General features: G+C 48.9%; 1 protein-coding gene across 1 annotated transcript; it reads left to right on the forward strand.

Moving 5' to 3' along the window:
- Positions 1-4,079: 4,079 nt before the first annotated feature.
- IVD (isovaleryl-CoA dehydrogenase) lies at positions 4,080-15,132 on the forward strand. Its single transcript, XM_008570221.1, has 12 exons — positions 4,080-4,246; positions 5,588-5,677; positions 5,884-5,935; positions 7,088-7,257; positions 8,070-8,163; positions 8,363-8,499; positions 9,879-9,975; positions 11,667-11,760; positions 12,201-12,282; positions 12,838-12,942; positions 13,049-13,121; positions 14,095-15,132. Exons 1-12 carry the CDS (start codon positions 4,094-4,096, stop codon positions 14,226-14,228), a joined length of 1,281 nt encoding a protein of 426 aa, XP_008568443.1. The 5' UTR covers positions 4,080-4,093; the 3' UTR covers positions 14,229-15,132.
- Positions 15,133-19,371: the final 4,239 nt, after the last annotated feature.

Here is a 19,371-nt window from a genome sequence, read left to right on the forward strand (position 1 = left end):
CAGATTTTCTTCCTTTAATAAAGCTTGAACAGTACCCAGCATCTCAGCTCACTTTCTTTCATTGACAGACTCCAGTCTTCCTTCCAGTGATATGAATTAAGTTAATGAAAACTCAGGGAAAGGCCCAGAAGTAATTGTCTTCTTTGGCAGGTCCAAACTTTAGGCGGATAAGGAAACAGTTTCATCCTGCGCTTTGGAGAGTGACAGAGGTTGAGAGACAGAAGATAGGAGTAAGGTCAGAGAGATCTTGAGGCTGCCAAGAGCCATATGTTGGAGTAACCGCTTTCTGCACCCTAGCAATGGTAACTGAGAGTGGTGCTAATGCCCTAAATTTGATCACACTCGCAGCTAGGTGAGAGCTTGCCCAAGTGGGGGGAATTGTTAAATAAAATTAGAGGAGACCATTGTTTTAGACTAAGCTCCTGCATTAGGTCCCAACAGAGGAGACTAAAAAACCAAAACGGAGTTATCCCTGTTAAATTTCCAGTCGCCAAACTTAAACTAAGTAATTATCTGACCTTCCCAGAAATCAGAAGAGATTACAGCTACTTTACCTAACAGGCCAGTAGGTGTGATAATGAAGTTTCCTCTGCTTTAATTCTTACACAATAGAGATAGCCTGAAGTAATCTGTAAAATAAAATAAAATAAATAAAATGGTTACCCCCCCCACACACACACAAAAGGAAAAAACAACAAAATAAAGAAAATAAATATATAAATAAATAAAATTGCTAACAAACCCAAGTCCAGCTGCCTAACCCAAACAAAAAACAAATGACTCAAAAGTTAAATGTAAGTGAAAATGGAAGCCATATTTGTTCAGGAATACTGAAAACCTGAGGGAGATGTTAGGCTCTACGAACTCCCCAGCAAACCTGAAGAAGACGGCCAGACTAAAACCCTCTCAAAGACTCTGATTTACTTCGGGGGTTTTTAAAGAGGAGATTTAGGGAATGGAATGTGGGAAGTAAAAAGCAGGAGGGAGAGTGCCAGGTGTCTGGTTTTCCTGGCCTTTGTTCTTATTCTTGATGTTATCTTAGGGCCCTGCAGGATTTTGCTTTGAGGTGGAATCAGTATAGCTTTATGGATGGATGTCTTCCTTGGTGTCTCAGGGTCTCAGTTGTAGTGATAGTAGTGTCTCATGGCAAGTTTGCAGCTCCAGGCTGACTGGAAAACAACTTTACATTTGTGGAGATGTCATCTTGCCCTGAAACCAAGGTTCAAAATATCAAACACAGAGAAGTGCACACTAAGAAAAACACTGTTTTTAAAATTTTTTCTACAGCTTACCTGGTTTTAGGTCCCAGGGTGGCTTCAGTCCTGCTCACTCCAACAAAACCAACTTCTTTTAAAAGTTATTCTGTTATTCATGGAATAACGTGTTGCCTTGTTCTAGAATCATAATAAAGCCAACGGAGACATTTAACTAAATTTGTTGTTATTCTGTCCTTTGACACAGCATTGTTGATATTTCAAGTGTCCCTATAAAAAGAATGGTTGAGTCTAGCCAGTTAGTTCAGTGGGTTAGAGTGTGGCTCAAGGGTTTGGATCCCCACACAGGCCAGCTGTCAAGAAAAAAAGAATGGTTGAATAAACTATGATATATCCATACAATAAAATAATCTTTAAAAAAGAAAGAAAGAGGCTACTTTTACATAGTGATATGCAGAGATTTCCGGGATACATTGTTAGGTATAAGAAGTGGGAGGATAAAAATATATATTCACAATTACTTGTACTTAAATAAAACAGTGGAATATTCAAGAAACTGATAAAGTAAGTTACTCACAGGAGAAAAAGAACAGGATGAAAAGAGACAGGATGCACATGAGACTTCCCATACCTTTTGATTTTTGAGCAAATGAATGTATTGCCAATTTTTAAAAATAAAGTAATTTTTTAAATAGGCTAGTGTTGTAGAACCACAAATTGGGGTGTTGGCCTATATCCTCATATGTTATTAGTAATTTTCATTGATCTTTGAGCATCTTATACCTATTTCCTACAAAGTAACGTGTATCACATTGTGCAGGGGTCAGTGGCAAAGACTCAAGGTTTGCTCATTTTTGCCAAGGCTAGCATGGGAAAAAACCGCCAGGACTTTTAGCTAAAATCATAGTCTTTTACACATACATCCTGGGTTCTCAAGACATCAAAGACAATCTTAAAACATCTAAAAGATTAATTTCAACTGGATTAGACAAAAAGGGAAAAGGGCTGTCCGGTTAGTTCCGTTGATAGAGCACAGTGTTACAATACCAAGATCAAGGGTTCGGATCTCTGTACCAGCCAGCCGCCAAAAAAAAAAAAAAAAAAAAAAGAAAGAGAGAAGCAATGCTGTGATTGGGTGTTGACTTCTCAGTAAGAAGTCCCAGAGGTAGGACTTACAAGTTGTGGGGAAGGGCATGAGTTAGAAGCTGCAGCACAGGTGAAGGGAATTCAGATAGGGTAAGAATAATCAAAAAATGAGAACAATGCACCAAGTCCTGTGCTGAATCTTTGAGTATGCAATCTCCTTTATTCCTCATAACAGCCTTGAAATGGATGGTATTATTTTATTTTACAGATCATAAAACAGGCCAAAAAGATCCAAGAAACTTGCCACAAATCCCATAGCTAGGTAGTGGGACTGCACAGCCCTGTTCCTGGACTGGGGCACTACACCACCTGAGATGAGCTGTTCAAGAGCATTGACCCACCACAGAGGAGGAAAATAGAGAAAAGGAGGGAAGGGGACAGAGGCTGAGTTCTGCCAGCTCCCCTCTTTTCCCTCAAACACGTCTTCCTCCCCGCCATGTTAAAAAAGTCCTGACTGCTGTCCTTATGGTACATGAAATATGCATTATTCAATATTATACTATCCTATATATAGTATAATATATGTATATATTATTTAATATTAAATACAAATGGTCCCCGACTTAGCAATGGTTCGACTTAATGATTTTCTACTTTATGATGGTGAGAAAGTTACACATATTCAGTAGAAACCATATTTCAGTACAGTATTCAATGGATTACATAAAATAGGGGCTGGCCCCGTGGCGCACTCGGGAGAGTGTGGCGCTGGGAGCGCAGCAACGCTCCCGCCACGGGTTCGGATCCTATATAGGGATGGCCCGTTTGCTCACTTGGGTGAGCGTGGTGCTGACAACACCAAGTCAAGGGTTAAGATCCCCTTACCAGTCATCTTTTTAAAAATAAAATAAAATAGGCTGTGTGTTAGATGATTTTGTCCAACTGTAGGCTAATATAAGTGTTCTGAGCACACTTAAAGTACGCTAGGCTAAGCTATGATGTTCAGTAGGTTAGGTGTATTAAACGTATTTTCGACTTTCAGTATTTTCATCTTAGGGTGGGTTTATCAGGATATAATCCCACCATAAGTGGAGGAGCATCTGTAATTTGGAAGACAGCTAGCTATTCCTTAACAACTCTTTTCCCATAAAACACAAAACAAAATAAACAAATATTGTTGTATAATAAAGCACATTTTACAGAGTTATAATCAGTATGCACACTAGAGCGAGAGCTACTTTCCCAATCTTAGCCATCCCAGATATGCTTGACCAATTTTTTCCCAAATACTGGACTTTGGGGCAGTTGTCCGATTGCTCTTTTTGACACTTTGCTTTCCCACGGAGATAGATTTCTGTGGTCAGGGCTGCTATGTCAACGCAGGAAGATACTATACACACGACTCCGACAGAAAAGACACTTTGCTAACCTAGGATCTGAGGACGCCCCCAGATCCAGCGCCCCGGCACGCACACCGCCGGTGGCTGCAGGCATCGAAGGCGGGTGGCGGGCGGTCACCGCTGATTGGCTTGGGCGGCAGCCAAGGGCGGCGCGGCCTTCAGGGATTTCCGGAGGGTGATTGGCTGCTGGAGACTCGCCCCTCTCGCCGACTGGGCGGGCCAACGAAGCCCGGATTGGTGGAGCCGGAAAAGCTGGCTCAATTGCACCTCTGGCTCCCGCTGCAAGGCAGAGATGGCGACTGCGACTCGGCTGCTTGGGCGGCGTGTGGCGAGGTGGCGGCCGCGGCCGGCGCTGCCGTCAATTGCACCTCTGGCTCCCGCTGCAAGGCAGAGATGGCGACTGCGACTCGGCTGCTTGGGCGGCGTGTGGCGAGCTGGCGGCCGTGGCCGCCGCTGTCGCCGCTTGCCGGCCTTGTTTCCCAGCGGGCCCACTCGCTGTTGCCGGTGGACGACGCGATCAACGGGCTGAGCGAGGAACAGAAGCAGGTAGGGAGATGTCCTGCTTCCCGGCCTCAAGGCCGCGGTCCCGGCTATATCGTCCCTGGTCCGTGGTCACTTCTGCGCTCTCCTGCCCAGCACCCATGCAACCGCGGCTTGTGCCCGCCGGGCCGTGAGAGCACCAACCTGGGGGCGGGGGCGGGACACTCGTCCTCTCCCTTTGTGCTCTGGCCTCTGACCTCAGCCTCACCTCTGTGGCGGGAAGATTTGCGAGCAAGGCACGGCTGCCAGAAGCAGAAAGCAGGAGTAGGCTAGGAAAGCTCCTGGGAGACTGATGGTGTTTTGGTGAAGGACTGGCTGGGGCTACCGCTAGTGGCCAAAGGGCTCTCGATCTGTATGTAGTCCACTTGTACCTGAACACGGCCTAAGGCTATGGTTCTCAGAGGCTAGCCTGTTGATCATCAAAATCACCAGGGAATCTTTTTTGATTCCCGTAATCAACAGGGATTGTTTTGTTTTGTTTTGTTTGCAGGTAGCGAATAAGGAGATCTGAACCCTGGTGTCATAGGGCTGCGCTCTAAGCAATTGAGCTAACCAGCCAGCAGCGCTCCAGGGATTTAGAAATGCAGTGTGATCTGCTGTCATTCTTAAGCCCATTGGGTCCAAAGCACAAAGTTGAACAAGAACTTGAAAAATGTAGTTATAAATGGAGTGGAACCAGAGCCCTTGCAGAACAGAGTCTGTTGGCTTGGAGGCTGGATGAAGTGCCAAGAAATGTCCTTCTCCTGTAGCTCCAAGTGTGTTCGTGAGCCTCCCAGGAACTCCAGTCTGTTCTGGTTTATAGTTAGCAGCTAGTTTTTTTGAATCACCCGAGGCAAAAAGAGTTCAATCCCATATCTCAAGCTTCCTGCCAAGAGGAATTTATAAACTTTGAGTAATCCCTTCATTTTGAGGCTCAGGGTCAGAAGAGCCTGACACACGCCTAGAACTGAAGGGGGCGTGGCTGGAGGACAGTGAGTGGGGGTGAAAAGGTACTGGGGAAGGATGGAAGGGTCAGCCGGAGTCAGTTCATGCAGGGCCTTGTAGGCCTGGGTAAGGGGCTTGTGTTTTATTCCAAGTACAATGGAAAACCATGAAATGATTTTATGCAGGGGAGTGACTTTTTAAAAATCATCTTTAAGTTTTCTAGACCGAGGATCTTAAGAAAGAAGGGTAAAAACATCTCTCAGGAAGCATAAACTAGTGAGGTCTCTAAGTTTCAGTGTGATGCTGTTTGGTGAGGTTACTTGTGGCCTTTTTCTCTGAATATGTCCTCGGTTGTAGAGATGCTGCCCTCAGTGGCCATTATGTGCTAGTTTCAGCAGCATCTGTCCATATTTCTCCCTCTAGCTTCGTCAGACCATGGCTAAATTCCTTCAGGAACACCTGGCCCCCAAGGCCCAGGAGATTGATCAAAGTAACGAGTTCAAGAACCTGCGGGTGAGTTGTCAGGCCCGGGCAGGGGGCCATCTGGGAGCTGAGTTGAGTTGCATTGCTGCTTGGAAAGGCTCATACAGTTTTCTGGTAAATGAAGCCCCCCTAAGAATGCAGCCCCTCTCCCTGAAGCATTTGGGTCACATTGTTGTAGCCACATGTGACTGGCTGCCTTCTCACAAGGTACTGTACTCCATTCTTTCTGTTGGCAGGAGTTTTGGAAGCAGTTGGGGAGTCTGGGAGTACTGGGCATCACAGCCCCTGGTGAGTACAGTTTCTGTCCCTAAAGAGAACCTTTCTTGTGTGCCCTTTAACATGGTTCCCAAAAGAAGCAGGAAGGGAAGAGAAAGATTGGTACAAAGAGACCTGGAACTTCTTCCGCCTTGGACTGTCAGCCCAGAAAAGAGGACATTCTTCTTTTCTGATAGGCTGCTGGGAACTCCAAAACAAGAGTCTTCCTCCTATTGTGTCTTGAGGGGTTATGAACCCCCATTGAGAATATGTTTCTCAATCAGATTGTATTTAATGGAAGAAAGAGGCAATTAGAAATCAGATGAAAACCCCTTTCAAAGGGGAGCTTTGGAAAGCAAGCCAGATACGAGTTCTGGTTTCTGCATGATGTCCAGGTGGCTGTTTCTCATGTCACCATCTTTGGGCTTTCCTTACTGGAGTTGTAGGACTGGGGCTAAGCTTTCCCTGGATCCTAGGACCAGCCTGACTTCTTGGTCAGTGTGAACATGTGCAGAGGGCCTTACTATACCCAGACAGTGGGACAAGATGACCCAGCCGCCTTGATTTTGGATCTGCTGCCAAAGAAAATTTCCATTTTTAACGGGTAGTTCTGTGATTCCTGACCAGCATCTCTGCTGCACAGCCCACCTCCAGACCTTGCCTCAGGCTGTGGCTCTCCTGGCCTGTTGCCAGTCATTGCTTCTCTGGATCCAAACCTAAGCTATAAAACCTCACCTTCCTAGGCATTTTGCACATACATTCTTGGCTTTGTGTCTGTTCTTGGTACTTTGGACACCCTGCCCCCCAACCTTTGTGCGTCTCTGTTAAATTCTAGGCCCTCTTTCTTCATTTATTCAACTGCCTCTGCACTTCTGTAACTTTCTGAATAGTGGGTGCTTAGATTGTTTTCTTGTCTTCATTAAGGGGTCTGTCTGGGATAAAGCAGGAGTTGCAATGGTTGTTTTCTGAACCACACCACAGCTAACCAGCAGCAGCAGGCAAAACTGTTTCTGTGAGCTTATAAGGAGAGTCCATATTATCAGCTTGTCAGCCTTGCTAGGGGAAACTTGGAATCATTGCTACAAAGGTATTTTTTTTTTCTGCCAATAAATGCAAGATTCCTGTCAGTGCCCCTGTTTAATCTTGGCTGCCTTTTCCACTCCTGTGTATTACCCACACTCCCAGTTCAGTATGGCGGCTCCGACCTGGGCTACCTGGAACATGTGCTGGTGATGGAGGAGATATCCCGAGCTTCTGGAGCAGTGGGGCTCAGTTATGGTGCCCACTCCAACCTCTGCATCAACCAAATTGTGCGCAATGGGAATGAGGCCCAGAAGGAGAAGTATCTCCCCAAGGTGAGGAAATGAAATGAAGAAGCACACGCTGATCTCACAGTGCAAACACCAACTACGAGGCATCCTCTCCTCATTGGAAGAGGCCAGTCAGACTTGCTTTCTGTAGTATGCTGCCATAAACAAATATAGCTAGGAAGCACCAAGGGGTTGCTTTAAAATACAAAAAAGTTAAAAATAGGGCCAGAATTCCTGAGTTGGACAGCAAACAGACATTTGAAGAGCATGTTAAGAAATGGAAAGCTACGGGCCGGCCTGTGGCTCACTCAGGTGAGTGTGGTTCTGATAACGCCAAGGCCATGGGTTCAGATCCCATATAGGGACAGCCGGTTAGCTCACTGGGTGAGCATGGTGCTGACAACACCAAGTCAAGTGTTAAGATCCCCTTACCGGTCATCTTTAAAAAAAAAAAGAAATGGAAAGCTACGGGCCGGCCTGTGGCTCACTCAGGTGAGTGTGGTTCTGATAACGCCAAGGCCATGGGTTCAGATCCCATATAGGGACAGCCGGTTAGCTCACTGGGTGAGCATGGTGCTGACAACACCAAGTCAAGTGTTAAGATCCCCTTACCGGTCATCTTTAAAAAAAAAAAGAAATGGAAAGCTAGGACCAGCTTTCCTTGCAAAGGGAATGGAAAAAAGGAGAAGCATTTTCAGCCTTGTAGATTTTGGGCTTCTCTTCTAGGACTTTATCAGTACCCTGATCTGAGAGAGGAGTTTGAAGGGGCATAATGCAAAGAGGAAGAAGCAATATCAGTGAGCTGCTGTAGGGTGCTTCTGAGGTCCTAACAAGGCCTGTTGGGGTTTTCCTTGTAGCTGATCAGTGGTGAGTACATCGGAGCCCTGGCCATGAGTGAGCCCAATGCTGGCTCTGATGTCGTGTCCATGAAGCTAAAAGCTGAAAAGAAAGGTGAGGCACCTCTTGACTTAGGGGCCAGAATGGGCAGAGGGACAGACCTTGTCAGGGTGAGGAGACACAATTGGAGTTGGCCCCTGCTGGGTTGCCAGAACTTTCTCAGGGCAGCTCTTTGCTCAGCAGAAGGTCTATAGATGTACTGGCTGAGAAAGGTCAAGAAGGCTTGAGTCAATAGCCAATGTCTTGCTCTTAGGAGATTACTACATCCTGAATGGCAACAAGTTCTGGATCACCAATGGCCCTGATGCTGATGTCCTTATTGTCTATGCCAAGACAGACCTGGCTGCTGTGCCAGCTTCTCGGGGCATCACAGCCTTCATCGTGGAGAAGGTGAGTGTAGCTGGGTGTGTGGCCTGGGAGGCTTCTGTCTCCTGACAGTGGTACCTGAGATGGCTCTCTTCCACTGATCGCCCACACGATCAATGTAGTGTGCTGTGCAAGATTTCCACGGTGGACATGAGGCAGAGGAGTCTTTAAAGGAGACCGAAAGGAGGGTGGTCAAAAAATTGAGTCCAAGGAGCTGGCCATTCAGTTGATTAGAGTGTTGTGTTATGACACCAGGGTCAATGGTTCAGATCCTTTTACCGGCCAGCCGCCAAAAAAAAGTCGAGTCCAGGAAGATGGGCCAAGTCTGAAGCTGTCCACAGAGCCAGGCCATATAAAGAGGTCCAGGAAAAGGACTAAAAGGAGGCTACTGGGTTTGACAGTCAGGATGTCATCGGTGACCTTGGTGAGAGCAGCCATGGGAGACTGAGGTGTGGGTGGTTCTGCACATGGAGACTGAAGTCTGCACCTTCAACAGTCTTGTCAACGAAAGCAAAAGGAGGATAGAGCAGGAGCCAGAATGAAAAACTGGGAGTTGGGGTTTGTTTTTAAGACTGATGGAGGACTGAGCAAATTTTTGATAAAGAGAATGGAAAAAAGGAGAGGGATAAATTGAAATTTGTGGGGACAAGTGAATAAAGTAACGGTGAGTTGGGGCAGAAGAGGTAAGGATGGGTTACAGGTGATGGTGGAGGTGGCCAGGTGCCTGTGAGGACTGGGGGCCACAAGGGCAGGGGAGTTGGTTGAGAATGTAACAAATGAGTGCTGTAAAGGTTTGCAATACCCTCCATAGAGAGGGGGGATAGCAGCTGACTAGGACTGTAGCAAAAAGGGCCTGGCAGAGACCGGAACTGTCAACGTGTAATGCCACTTTCATCAGCCTGGAGGGGAGGGGGAGCAACGCACACCAGCGCTCTGCTGGGCACCTACCAGCCACACTGCATCAGAGCAGTCCAGGTGAAAGCAGCCAGGTGGTTGAATTCATCCTGGGTGGGACTCCATTCAGTACAGATGGCAGAGGAACAAGGGGGCAGAGGAACTTAGTGGGCTGCTGAGCTTGTCTTGGAAGTGGTGTCCCCTGGGGGAGGGAAGCAAAGGCAGGGATGGTCAGGAGGGCTCAAGGGAGTGGGCATTTCACTGAGAAAGAGCTGTTCCCTTGGGACTGGGGAGAGTGATAGCTAGTAGTGGAAGCGGCTGTGATCAGGGTGGGTTGTCGGGGGTGGAGCAGTCTCATGTCCAGAGTTGGGGCGTAGGAGTAGGGTGCTGCTGTGCTGTGGAGTACAGGAACGAGGCGAGAAGGGGACCACCTCCTTCCTAGAGGCCTTTCTTTACTAAGCCCCCTTGGGGTAGTCTGTAATCAGGTCCACCTTTTCTTTCCTGAAAAGGGTACTCCTGGCTTCAGCACCTCCAAGAAGCTGGACAAGCTGGGGATGAGGGGCTCTAACACCTGTGAGCTAATCTTTGAAGACTGCAAGGTTTCTGGTAAGTGTCTCTGAGAATGGGGGGGCCCCTGACCTGACCCCTTCACAAGCTGGAAAGGCCCATCTCTTAGTTAGAGAGGCTTGCTTTGTTAGCTGACAGTGCCATTTGTCTAGACTGTGGGCCTGGGGCTGCTGGACAGCTGTCCTTCCTGGCCAGAGCCCCTGTAGCTACATGGCTGATTGGCTGAGATGAAGGGTGGTGTTTCTGAGGTGGGTAACACACTCTGCCTTGGGCTTTGTAGTCCAGGAGCTGGAGGAAAAAAGTAAGATCTATCCCAGCCCACTAACATCCTTCATACTTCCTGTACATTTGCCTGTACAGCATGTGTGAGTTATTCATTAATGATACTAGAGACCCATCTGAATAAACTGATGGAAGCCAGGCTCAGTGAGGAAAGGCAGTTCAGTTTGAGTGCGAGTTATTTTCTCCCCTGAGGCGTAACTGAACATATGATACAAACAGTCCCATGTGAGAGCCAGCACACCCATCATGTGCTAACAAGACCAAGGTCACAGAGGTGATCACTAGCCAGGTTTGCTCTGTGCCTCAGCCGTAGATCATCCATCTTCCCACGATCCACCAGCCCAGAAAAGTATGCTTTGGTTTCAAGGAGCTTCTAGGGAGAGGAATCTTTGCAGATCCTTCTTTGTCGACAGGAAAAAATTCAGCCACATTAAAGGCAGGTCAGTGGAGTCAACTTTTTGTGCTCAGTTTCCTGCCCACACCTCCCAGGGCCATGCAGTGTCCTGGCTTACTGGGTGGAGGTACTCAGCAGCTTCCGTCACTAGCACTGAATGGCCCATCTCCTGGACAAAGAAGCTTTCATGGACCAACCTGCAGGGAAGTGACTGGCCCAGAGCAGACTCAACCTGAGGGAAAAAAACCAATTTTCTGGTTCCTTTGTAGAAACAGGTGTAGAAAGACCAGCAGGGCGTGGGGAGGGGGTGACTTCTAGGCCAATTAGCTTTTCTTTTTTCCCACCCAAGGAAGTCCAGGGAGAGAAGAGAAAGGTCTAACAGCTTGGGGCCTTGTGTCTAGTCTTAATGATGGGGTGAGGGTCCTGCAAGCTCCACTTTTTTTTTTTTTTTTTTTTTTTTAAAAGATGACCGGTAAGGGGATCTTAACCCTTGACTATAACTTCGTATAATGTATGCTATACGAAGTTATTACGGAGGACGCCCCCAGATCCAGCGCCCCGGCACGCACACCGCCGGTGGCTGCAGGCATCGAAGGCGGGTGGCGGGCGGTCACCGCTGATTGGCTTGGGCGGCAGCCAAGGGCGGCGCGGCCTCCAGGGATTTCCGGAGGGTGATTGGCTGCTGGAGACTCGCCCCTCTCGCCGACTGGGCGGGCCAACGAAGCCCGGATTGGTGGAGCCGGAAAAGCTGGCTCAATTGCACCTCTGGCTCCCGCTGCAAGGCAGAGATGGCGACTGCGACTCGGCTGCTTGGGCGGCGTGTGGCGAGGGGGCGGCCGTGGCTGAGCCACGGGCCGGCCCCGACTGCAAGCTCCACTTCTGACTGGAAGTGGTAGGCTCCATCCTTTTCTTTCTCACCCGGAACCCTCATCAAAGGTCAAGTGACATATTTTAGTGCCTTTTCTGAGAACCAGGTTATCAAACTTAGTATCTTTTATAAAAGTGAGGAGGCTGTGGACAACCCTCTCCCTCTGACCAGCACTTATCCCCGCAGCTGCCAACATCCTGGGCCATCTGAGTAAGGGCGTCTACGTGCTGATGAGTGGGCTGGACCTGGAGCGGCTGGTGCTGGCTGCTGGGCCCCTCGGGTAAGTGTGAGGCTGCAGGGGTGGGAAGAGCTGGGCTCTTTCAGCCTCCTTGGAGGTGGTGCTATCCTAAGCAGCCTTCCCCTTCGGGGGCCAAAGGGAGCCGCCTCCTGCCCACTGCACTCTCTCCTGGAGACAGGAAGGATCTCCTTCCATGTTTAAGGGAAATATCATCAGGTGACAGACAAAAGGCCTGAGGAGCAGTACTGCTTAGTTAAATCAGGATGTGAACTGAGACGCCTGGGCTCTCAGGGTGTCTACTGCACAGGTCCTGAGGAAGGGGCGCAAGAGCTGGGCAGTCCATGCCGTAGCTGAGCAGGGCTACAAGTTTCTCAGACTTCTCCTGTTCCTTACCCTGCTGAGCTCTCCCTCCCAGCCTTTCCACTCTGTTTGGCAGTGGTGGGACAGTGAGTCCCCTCTAGTGTCTTCCTCCTCTCCTGCAGGCTCATGCAAGCCGTCCTGGACCACACCATTCCCTATCTGCACATGAGGGAAGCCTTTGGCCAGAAGATCGGCCACTTCCAGGTGAATGGCATACTTTTGCTGAAATGAACTTTCATTGAGCTGAAGTCTTCTTTAAAGAATGAGGAAGTGGGGCAGGTACTGTGGGACATCTACATCCTTCTCTAGCGAAGTGAGTTTTGAATGCTTGGAGTGCAGGCTTCAGCATGCAGCCTGGCTTTGGAAGTTTTCAGGAAGTTCATCATATTGTCACCTCAGTTTCTGTTTGAGATGAACGGACTAGACATCATATGGTTGGAGGGTGAAGCATGCAGGTTGTACGGGGCACAGGGGACAGGGAGTGGTATTTCTAGTCAGACCGTCTGGTCTGAAGAAGCTGCAGGGAGTTGTTGACGGCTGTGGTAGATGGTGCCTCTCAGGGAGGCAAGGCCATTTCAGGGTAGAGTGTTCACAGTGGGACGGCAGCTCTCTGGCCTTAACTCTCATCCCAGGTAAGTCCCATTCCCCACATGCCCTCGCTTCCCCTGGCCCAGCTGTCAGGGTGTCATTGCTGACCTGCTTGAGGTAACTAGGAAGAGTGTTCCAGCATATTGACTTGTGACCTCTCTTGGTGCCCAGCTGATGCAGGGGAAGATGGCCGACATGTACACCCGCCTCATGGCATGCCGGCAGTATGTGTACAACGTTGCCAGGGCCTGTGATGAGGGCCACTGCACTGCCAAGGTGAGGGCCAGCCCCAGAGGAGGGAGAGGCTGGGGCAGGGGTCGGCTGCAGGGCCTCACTCTCTGCATGCCTGGCAGGGCCCTGCTGACCCAAGCCTCCTCCCTAGGACTGCGCGGGGGTGATTCTTTACTCGGCTGAGTGCGCCACACAGGTAGCCCTGGACGGCATTCAGTGTTTTGGTGAGTGGCCCCACTCCCCACTCCCAGACCTGCCCTCACTCGAGCCTGTGGCTGCCTCGGGAAGATGTTCCCTCTACTCTCAAGCTGCTTAAGCTAGGCACAGCTGAACTGGTACCTTTAGGCTGTGTCTGCCCCAATTGTGAGGAGGAAGTAGAAAAGCAAATGAGAAAACTGCTAGAGGCCACAAGTTGCCTTTCCCTTCAGCACCCACTCTCCCCACCTGCTCTTGGGCACACTAGGAAATAGGGAAAGGGGTGCCGCCGAGGTGGAGCAGCCTCGTCACAATGCTGCACAATGGTTAAGAGCACACACTTGAGCCAGACAACTGAGGCTTGGACCCTAGCTCTGCTATGCCACTATCTTCTTGTCCCTTTTCCATGTCTGCCAGTGGGTCTCTCATCTCTCTGCCTGGTATCCTTGGCAGTCTGGGTGGCCTTCCAGCCCCAGACCCTTGCCTACCCTGCCCCCAACAAGGTACTGTAGCTTCCCCTTATCCAAGGTTTTGCTTTCCATGTTTTCAGTTACCCGTGGTCCAAAAATATTAAGTGTAAAATTCCATAAATAAACAATTCATAAGTTTTAAATCGCATGCAGTTTTGACTAGCATGATGAAATCTCAACACTGTCTTGCTCTGTCCCACCGAGGCATGAATCGTCCCTTTGTTCTGTGAGTCCAATAAGTTATCGTTGTTAATCTCTTACGGTGCCTAATTTATAAATTAAACTTTATCATAGGTATGTATATTTAGGAAAAAACATGGTATATATAGGTTTTGGTACTATCCGTGGTTTCAGGCATCCACTGGGGGTTTTGGATCGTACCCCCCACCTCCCACTACCCTTGCAGCTTCTCTTTAATCAGTCTGTGCTTCCATGGCCTGTTTCTGTGTACTGTACTTGGCCTCTGCTTTCTTTGCTTTGCCCACTGCCCATGACTTCTGTTCTTTCTTCTCTGCCCAAACCCTGGTTGCAGGTGGCAATGGCTACATCAACGACTTTCCCATGGGCCGCTTTCTTCGAGATGCCAAGCTGTATGAGATCGGGGCTGGGACCAGTGAGGTGAGGCGACTGGTCATCGGCAGAGCCTTCAATGCAGACTTTCACTAGACCCAGGACTTCACCCCCTTTTCCCAGCACCTGGAGGCCTTCCTTTGGAAGTGGACACCCACGGCAGCCCCTATTGCTCAGCTGCCCTTCTTGCCTTAGCCCTGTGGCCTTTGCATGAGATTGAGTTCTCCACAATGGCTGCCAAGCCCTGTGGGCCTCATGGCTGGACCAACCAGCCAGGACGGTGTTCAGTGGCTTAAAATGAACTCGGCAGGAGGCATACTGGCTTTTCTGGGGGTTGTTAGGATGGGCTTTGGTGACTCTGTGCCCTTCCTCTCTAACTTCCAAGCCTGATGCTCCTATTTCCAAGCGCAGACGTCTGGGGGTGTGCAGGCACCCACCCCTTTCTCTTGGGTGAGCCTCAGACAGGGAGCCCTCTCTGCTCAAGTACAGCAAAAGCATTGCCTCATCCATTTACTGGAACTTGGTAGTCTCTTTTCTAAGGGGTAAAAAGCCAAAAACCTAGCCCTTGTTTCTGCCAGTTTCTAGAGGCATTGGCTCCCAACTGCTTGTGAACACCTGTGCTGCAATGAGTCCGCAGTGGGGCAGAAGGCAGCAAGCTTTTGAGATCAGCTCAACACTGGCCTCCTTGGCAGCACCTCTGAGCCCTTCCGCATTGCTCTGCCACAGGCACTACCCAGTCCTGGCCACGTGACCATCTGCAGCGGACTGGGCAGCAGGGACAGGCCCTGCCCAAGCAGGCCTGAGTTGGCTGGCTCCAGTCAGCCGAGGCTGCCTGCATACATTTCTCTAGACACCCTAACACTAATTTTGTTACAACTGCATAGCGGCTGCTGCCATTTTGTATTTAATACATCGTGAAGCAAATCCACCTGCTTCTAAAGCAGTTTTTGGGGAGAAGCAATCAACTTGCTGCTGCCTCCTGTCTGGATCCAGCGTGTGTCCTTGGAGAGTGGCTGATCTGGGTCCTATTTCTGCCCTCCAGCCTACTCTTTGGTAGTGGGTGAAAAGAGGGTAGAACCATCATCCCTTAGGATAGAGAAGGTCTCAGCCTCCCTTTCCCAGATCTCCCAGTGATTTTTAAAGAAAGGAGAGAGCCCAGAGTGGAAGGGTCTTGGAATTAGAAAGAAGCTTATATATTTCTGGAAGTCATCCCTAAGTTTTTTAAAAGATCAAGACAATCTGACTTTCTCAAGGTCAGAACTGGAGCTAGAATCCAGATCTGCTAGCGGCAAAAAAAATGGGGGTGATTTCAGAGAGAATTCTAGTTTGGAGCCCCACTGCACAGCAACCTGGATGGAGCATGGTCTGAGAGTGGAATGGGTCTGGGTTGTTCCACCCCTTCTAAGTTTCTAGAAGAGGGAACTGGTTTTCTTGGCTTCCTAAAAGAAAGCAGATTTTCCTAGCTCCCAGCCCAGCTGCTCCTGGTCCTGGCTTTTGGTCCTGGCCTGTGGCCAAGTGCCATTGCCAGTATGAGGCTTGACACAGGTGAGGTTAGCTCCTCACCAGCCCCAGCCCAGTCCCATCCAGGGCTCACACGCTGTCTGTTCACTTCTTCATCCTGCCCCCTGCTGTGTTGGAGATGAGTATGACCAAAATGATCTTTCTGGGTCAATGTGTAGCTGGAACGACCAGATGGAGACACGTGACACAATGGGCGGTTGTGTCCACCAGAGCCCTGCCAACTTGGGGAGAGGGTGCTTGTTCTCCTGATGCTATGTGTGAAGTAGAAAAATGTTTAAAAATAAAACTAAAAAACAAAGTGAACTGTGTAGCACGAGTGGTAAATGGGAGAGCAGGGCTATTTCTACTTTGGTTCCGGTGGCAGTTTTTGCTCGTCTGTGTGTATTGTGCAAGTCTACAGCACCAGCTGCCGGCACTGCTCCTTCCTGGGGCCGCCTCTGATTCCACTCCAATTTTAGGCTGGTCATACTATGAGCCCGGGGCTCCTACTGACACTGCCTGTCCTGCGGGAGGGCGACAGAAGCTGATGAAATGTTTAAGTGGTCTGGGCACACCCCTTATCAGAATTTGGCCACGCGTATAAAATGCAGACTGCTGGTGCGGGACCCAGGCCTAACCACGTCCCCAGGGTGAGTGGTTCTGAGGCACCACAACCTTTTACGACAGCCGATCTGGGGTCTAGAGGGGGCTTCCCCAGAGGCCTGAGTCCTAATTCTGAAGCAAGTGATAAGAATCCCTCGACTATGTAACCCTCTCAAGTCTCCTTTGACATATTAGCTCCTTGATCTGCGAGACAACCGGGTGCGTGCGGGCGGCCAGGTTGTACAGGGCTCCCTTTCTGGAGACCGGTATGAAGCACTCAGCGACGTTTTATTGTGTCAAATGAGGACATTAAAGGGGGAGGGGGAACGGGGGAAGAAGGCTATCCTCTATCACCATCATTTCACACAAGAAAGGCCACTTTTTAAAAATTCATAATATTTTAACATTTACTTGTACACATTTGTGGGGTACAGTGTGTGTTGTTTGTATTCATGGGTTTAGTCCACAGTGATTCACTTCAGGTAGATGGCATAGTTTTGTAGCCATTAATTAGTCCACCACTTCTCCTCCCAGAAAAGCCGCTTCTAATAGTTAAAAAGAAAAGACAAACTCAGAACATGTTAGTAGTTTTTATTTTAAAATTTTTGTATATGCTTTGTGTTCATGGTTTTAAAAATATTAGGGCTGGGGGTTACCAGGTTAGAGCATGGTGTTAATAACGCCAAGTTCCAGGGTTCAATTCCTCTACCCACCAGCTGCAAAATGTGTGTGTGTGTGTGTACATATATACATACACATATATTGTTTTTAAAAGCTTATTTAAAAAACTGTCCCTTGTCCCTCCCACTTCCATTCCCACTCCCACTCCCAGGACAAAACCATTTTTGAATCTTTAAGAGTTTTCTTTTGGCAATTCATTTCATGCCTCTAAGTGATATGCTTACTTATTGATTTAATCGTAGACTCCTAAGGATAGTTCCTTGAAATGCATACATTTGATTAATGAGTTCATTACGTGCTTATATATTTTTTCACTTCCGCAGACCAGCCCTGTCCTCCAGCCAGTTTTTGGGAGCCCCGGATTAGATGGTGCTATCCCCTGCCCCTGGCCACACTCAGTGCGCCTCTGTGCCCAGAGTCCAGAGTCACACAAGCGCAGGGTGGGAGTTCTCCTCTTCCTGTGTGTTCCACCTGGTTGCTCTCCCAGGGAGCCCTTAGAGAATTTGGCCCCTCCTACACTCACCACCCATCCACTCTCAGACAGAGGCTGGGCTGGTACCTCTTAAATATTTCTTGCATCCACAACAACCTGCCTACTTGCCTCACTTCTTCCAGTCCACGCCCCTCAACCCTTCCTCTGTACTGAGCCAGAGTGAACGATCACGCTCCCCCTAAATACTTTAGTGGCTCCCAGCACTTCTAAGACCTAAGGGTTTGAAAGGCAAATACTCTGATCCACCTTGGCCTTCCCCTCCTGCTCCCCTCCTTTCCTGCCGAACGCTGTGTTCTTGTTGCAAGCAGCCCTCATTGCTGTTTCTTACCCCTGTGCTTTTGCCCCAGCTGGTCTCTCTGTCCTGGAAGTCCTTCCAGTCCTTCACCTTGCTCTTGCTCCCCTATTCCTAAGGCCTCAGTCCAGGGCCTGCCTCCTTCAGGAAGACCTCCCTTCCCCATCCTTTCCCCACTTCTCTGTCCCCATCTCACCCATCCTGGGTGGGTCCCCTTCCTCCTTCCTGGGCATATCAGCATCAAAGAGCTTGCCACACTGGGCCGAGCCCGTGGTGCACTCGGGAGAGTGCAGCGCTGGGAGCACAGCAGCACTCCCGCCACGGGTTCGGACCCTATATAGGGATGACCGGTTTGCTCACAGCGCTCACTGGCCGGTCTCAAAAAAAAGGACAAAAAAAAAAAAAAAAAAGAGCTTGCCACACAATTGTATGTATTACATATTTGTCTGTTTCCCTGCTTTAGGCTATGAACTTGAGGGCCAGGACTGTGATTTAACTGTCTTTATATGATCACTATCCAGCACAGTTCATGGCATATAATATGTACTCAACAAAGTTGATCGAGAGAGTAGATGAGTAGTCATGTGATATTTAGCTTACATTTTGCTGGCTACATAGTCATTTTTGTATGTGGTCACCTCTGAGTATACTGTAAGATCTTGAAGTCAAAGACCTATCTCTCAGGCTAGCTGGTTAGCTCAGTTGGTTAGAGCACAGTGTTATAACACCAAGGTCAGGGATCAGATCTCCATACCAGCTAGCCACCAAAAAAAAAAAAAGAAAGAAAAGAAAAAAAAAGACCAAAAGACCATCTCACTTATCTGAACCCTCCCAATAGCACCCAGTGCTCATAGTAAGCACTCAGTGGCTATGTTCATGCTGAATGAGTGAAACAACAGGTGGGCCAGAGCCCTGGCTTAATCCCCAGCATTGGCAGAAACAGCAGGGCCAGCCGGCTTCTCCTGGCCTGCTCTCCCCAGGCCTTCCCACCCTGGAGTAGCCAGGGCCCAGCTGCAGAAGGGAGGCCCTCACCCGCTATGTTCCTCTGACCCACTCAGAAACAGAAGAAAGGAGCTGTAATAAGGGAACCTGGCCCCCCTCTGCCAGCCAAGGATGAGAATAGGGGCTGGATGGAGAAAGGGGACAGAGCAGAGCCACACACCATCCTTTTTTTTTCTTGTGTAAAATGTGCTGAGATATCCCTGGGTCCAGAATGGTATGTATGAAAGAGTATGTAACATGCATATATGCAGTGTAAAAAATAATGAAACAAAATCCCATGTACCCAGCTCCCAGGACAATGAAGAGAACATTCCAAGTAGCCTGAAGCCCATGTGCCTCTCCTTGACATATTCTCCCCAGAGTAGTGATACTCTCCCCTTCCCTTTCTTTTTTTTTTTTTTTTTTTTTTTTTTGACCGGTAAGGGGATCTTAACCCTTGGCTTGGTGTTGTCAGCACCACGCTCAGCCAGTGAGCGAACCGGCCATCCCTATATGGGATCCGAACCCGTGGCCTTGGTGTTATCAGCACCGCACTCTCTCGAGTGAGCCACAGGCCGGCCCTCCCCTTCCCTTTCTTTATGGCTTCCTACCTCTGTATGTATACCTAAACAATATTGTTTAGGTTGCCTGTTTTTAAACTTTTTACAGTTGGACTCATACTATATATC

The sequence above is a fragment of the Galeopterus variegatus genome, unplaced genomic scaffold, assembly GCF_000696425.1.
Source record: "Galeopterus variegatus unplaced genomic scaffold, G_variegatus-3.0.2 Scaffold583, whole genome shotgun sequence".
Classification (NCBI taxonomy): Eukaryota; Metazoa; Chordata; class Mammalia; order Dermoptera; family Cynocephalidae; genus Galeopterus; species Galeopterus variegatus.

Bases quoted from the DNA above. Each gene is read 5' to 3' on its own strand.
- IVD (XM_008570221.1), top strand. From the start codon at position 4,094: ATGGCGACTGCGACTCGGCTGCTTGGGCGGCGTGTGGCGAGCTGGCGG. The intron at 5,936-7,087 runs GTGAGTACAGTT...CCACACTCCCAG, and splicing joins ACTGGGCATCACAGCCCCTG to TTCAGTATGGCGGCTCCGAC. The intron at 7,258-8,069 runs GTGAGGAAATGA...TTTTCCTTGTAG, and splicing joins AGGAGAAGTATCTCCCCAAG to CTGATCAGTGGTGAGTACAT.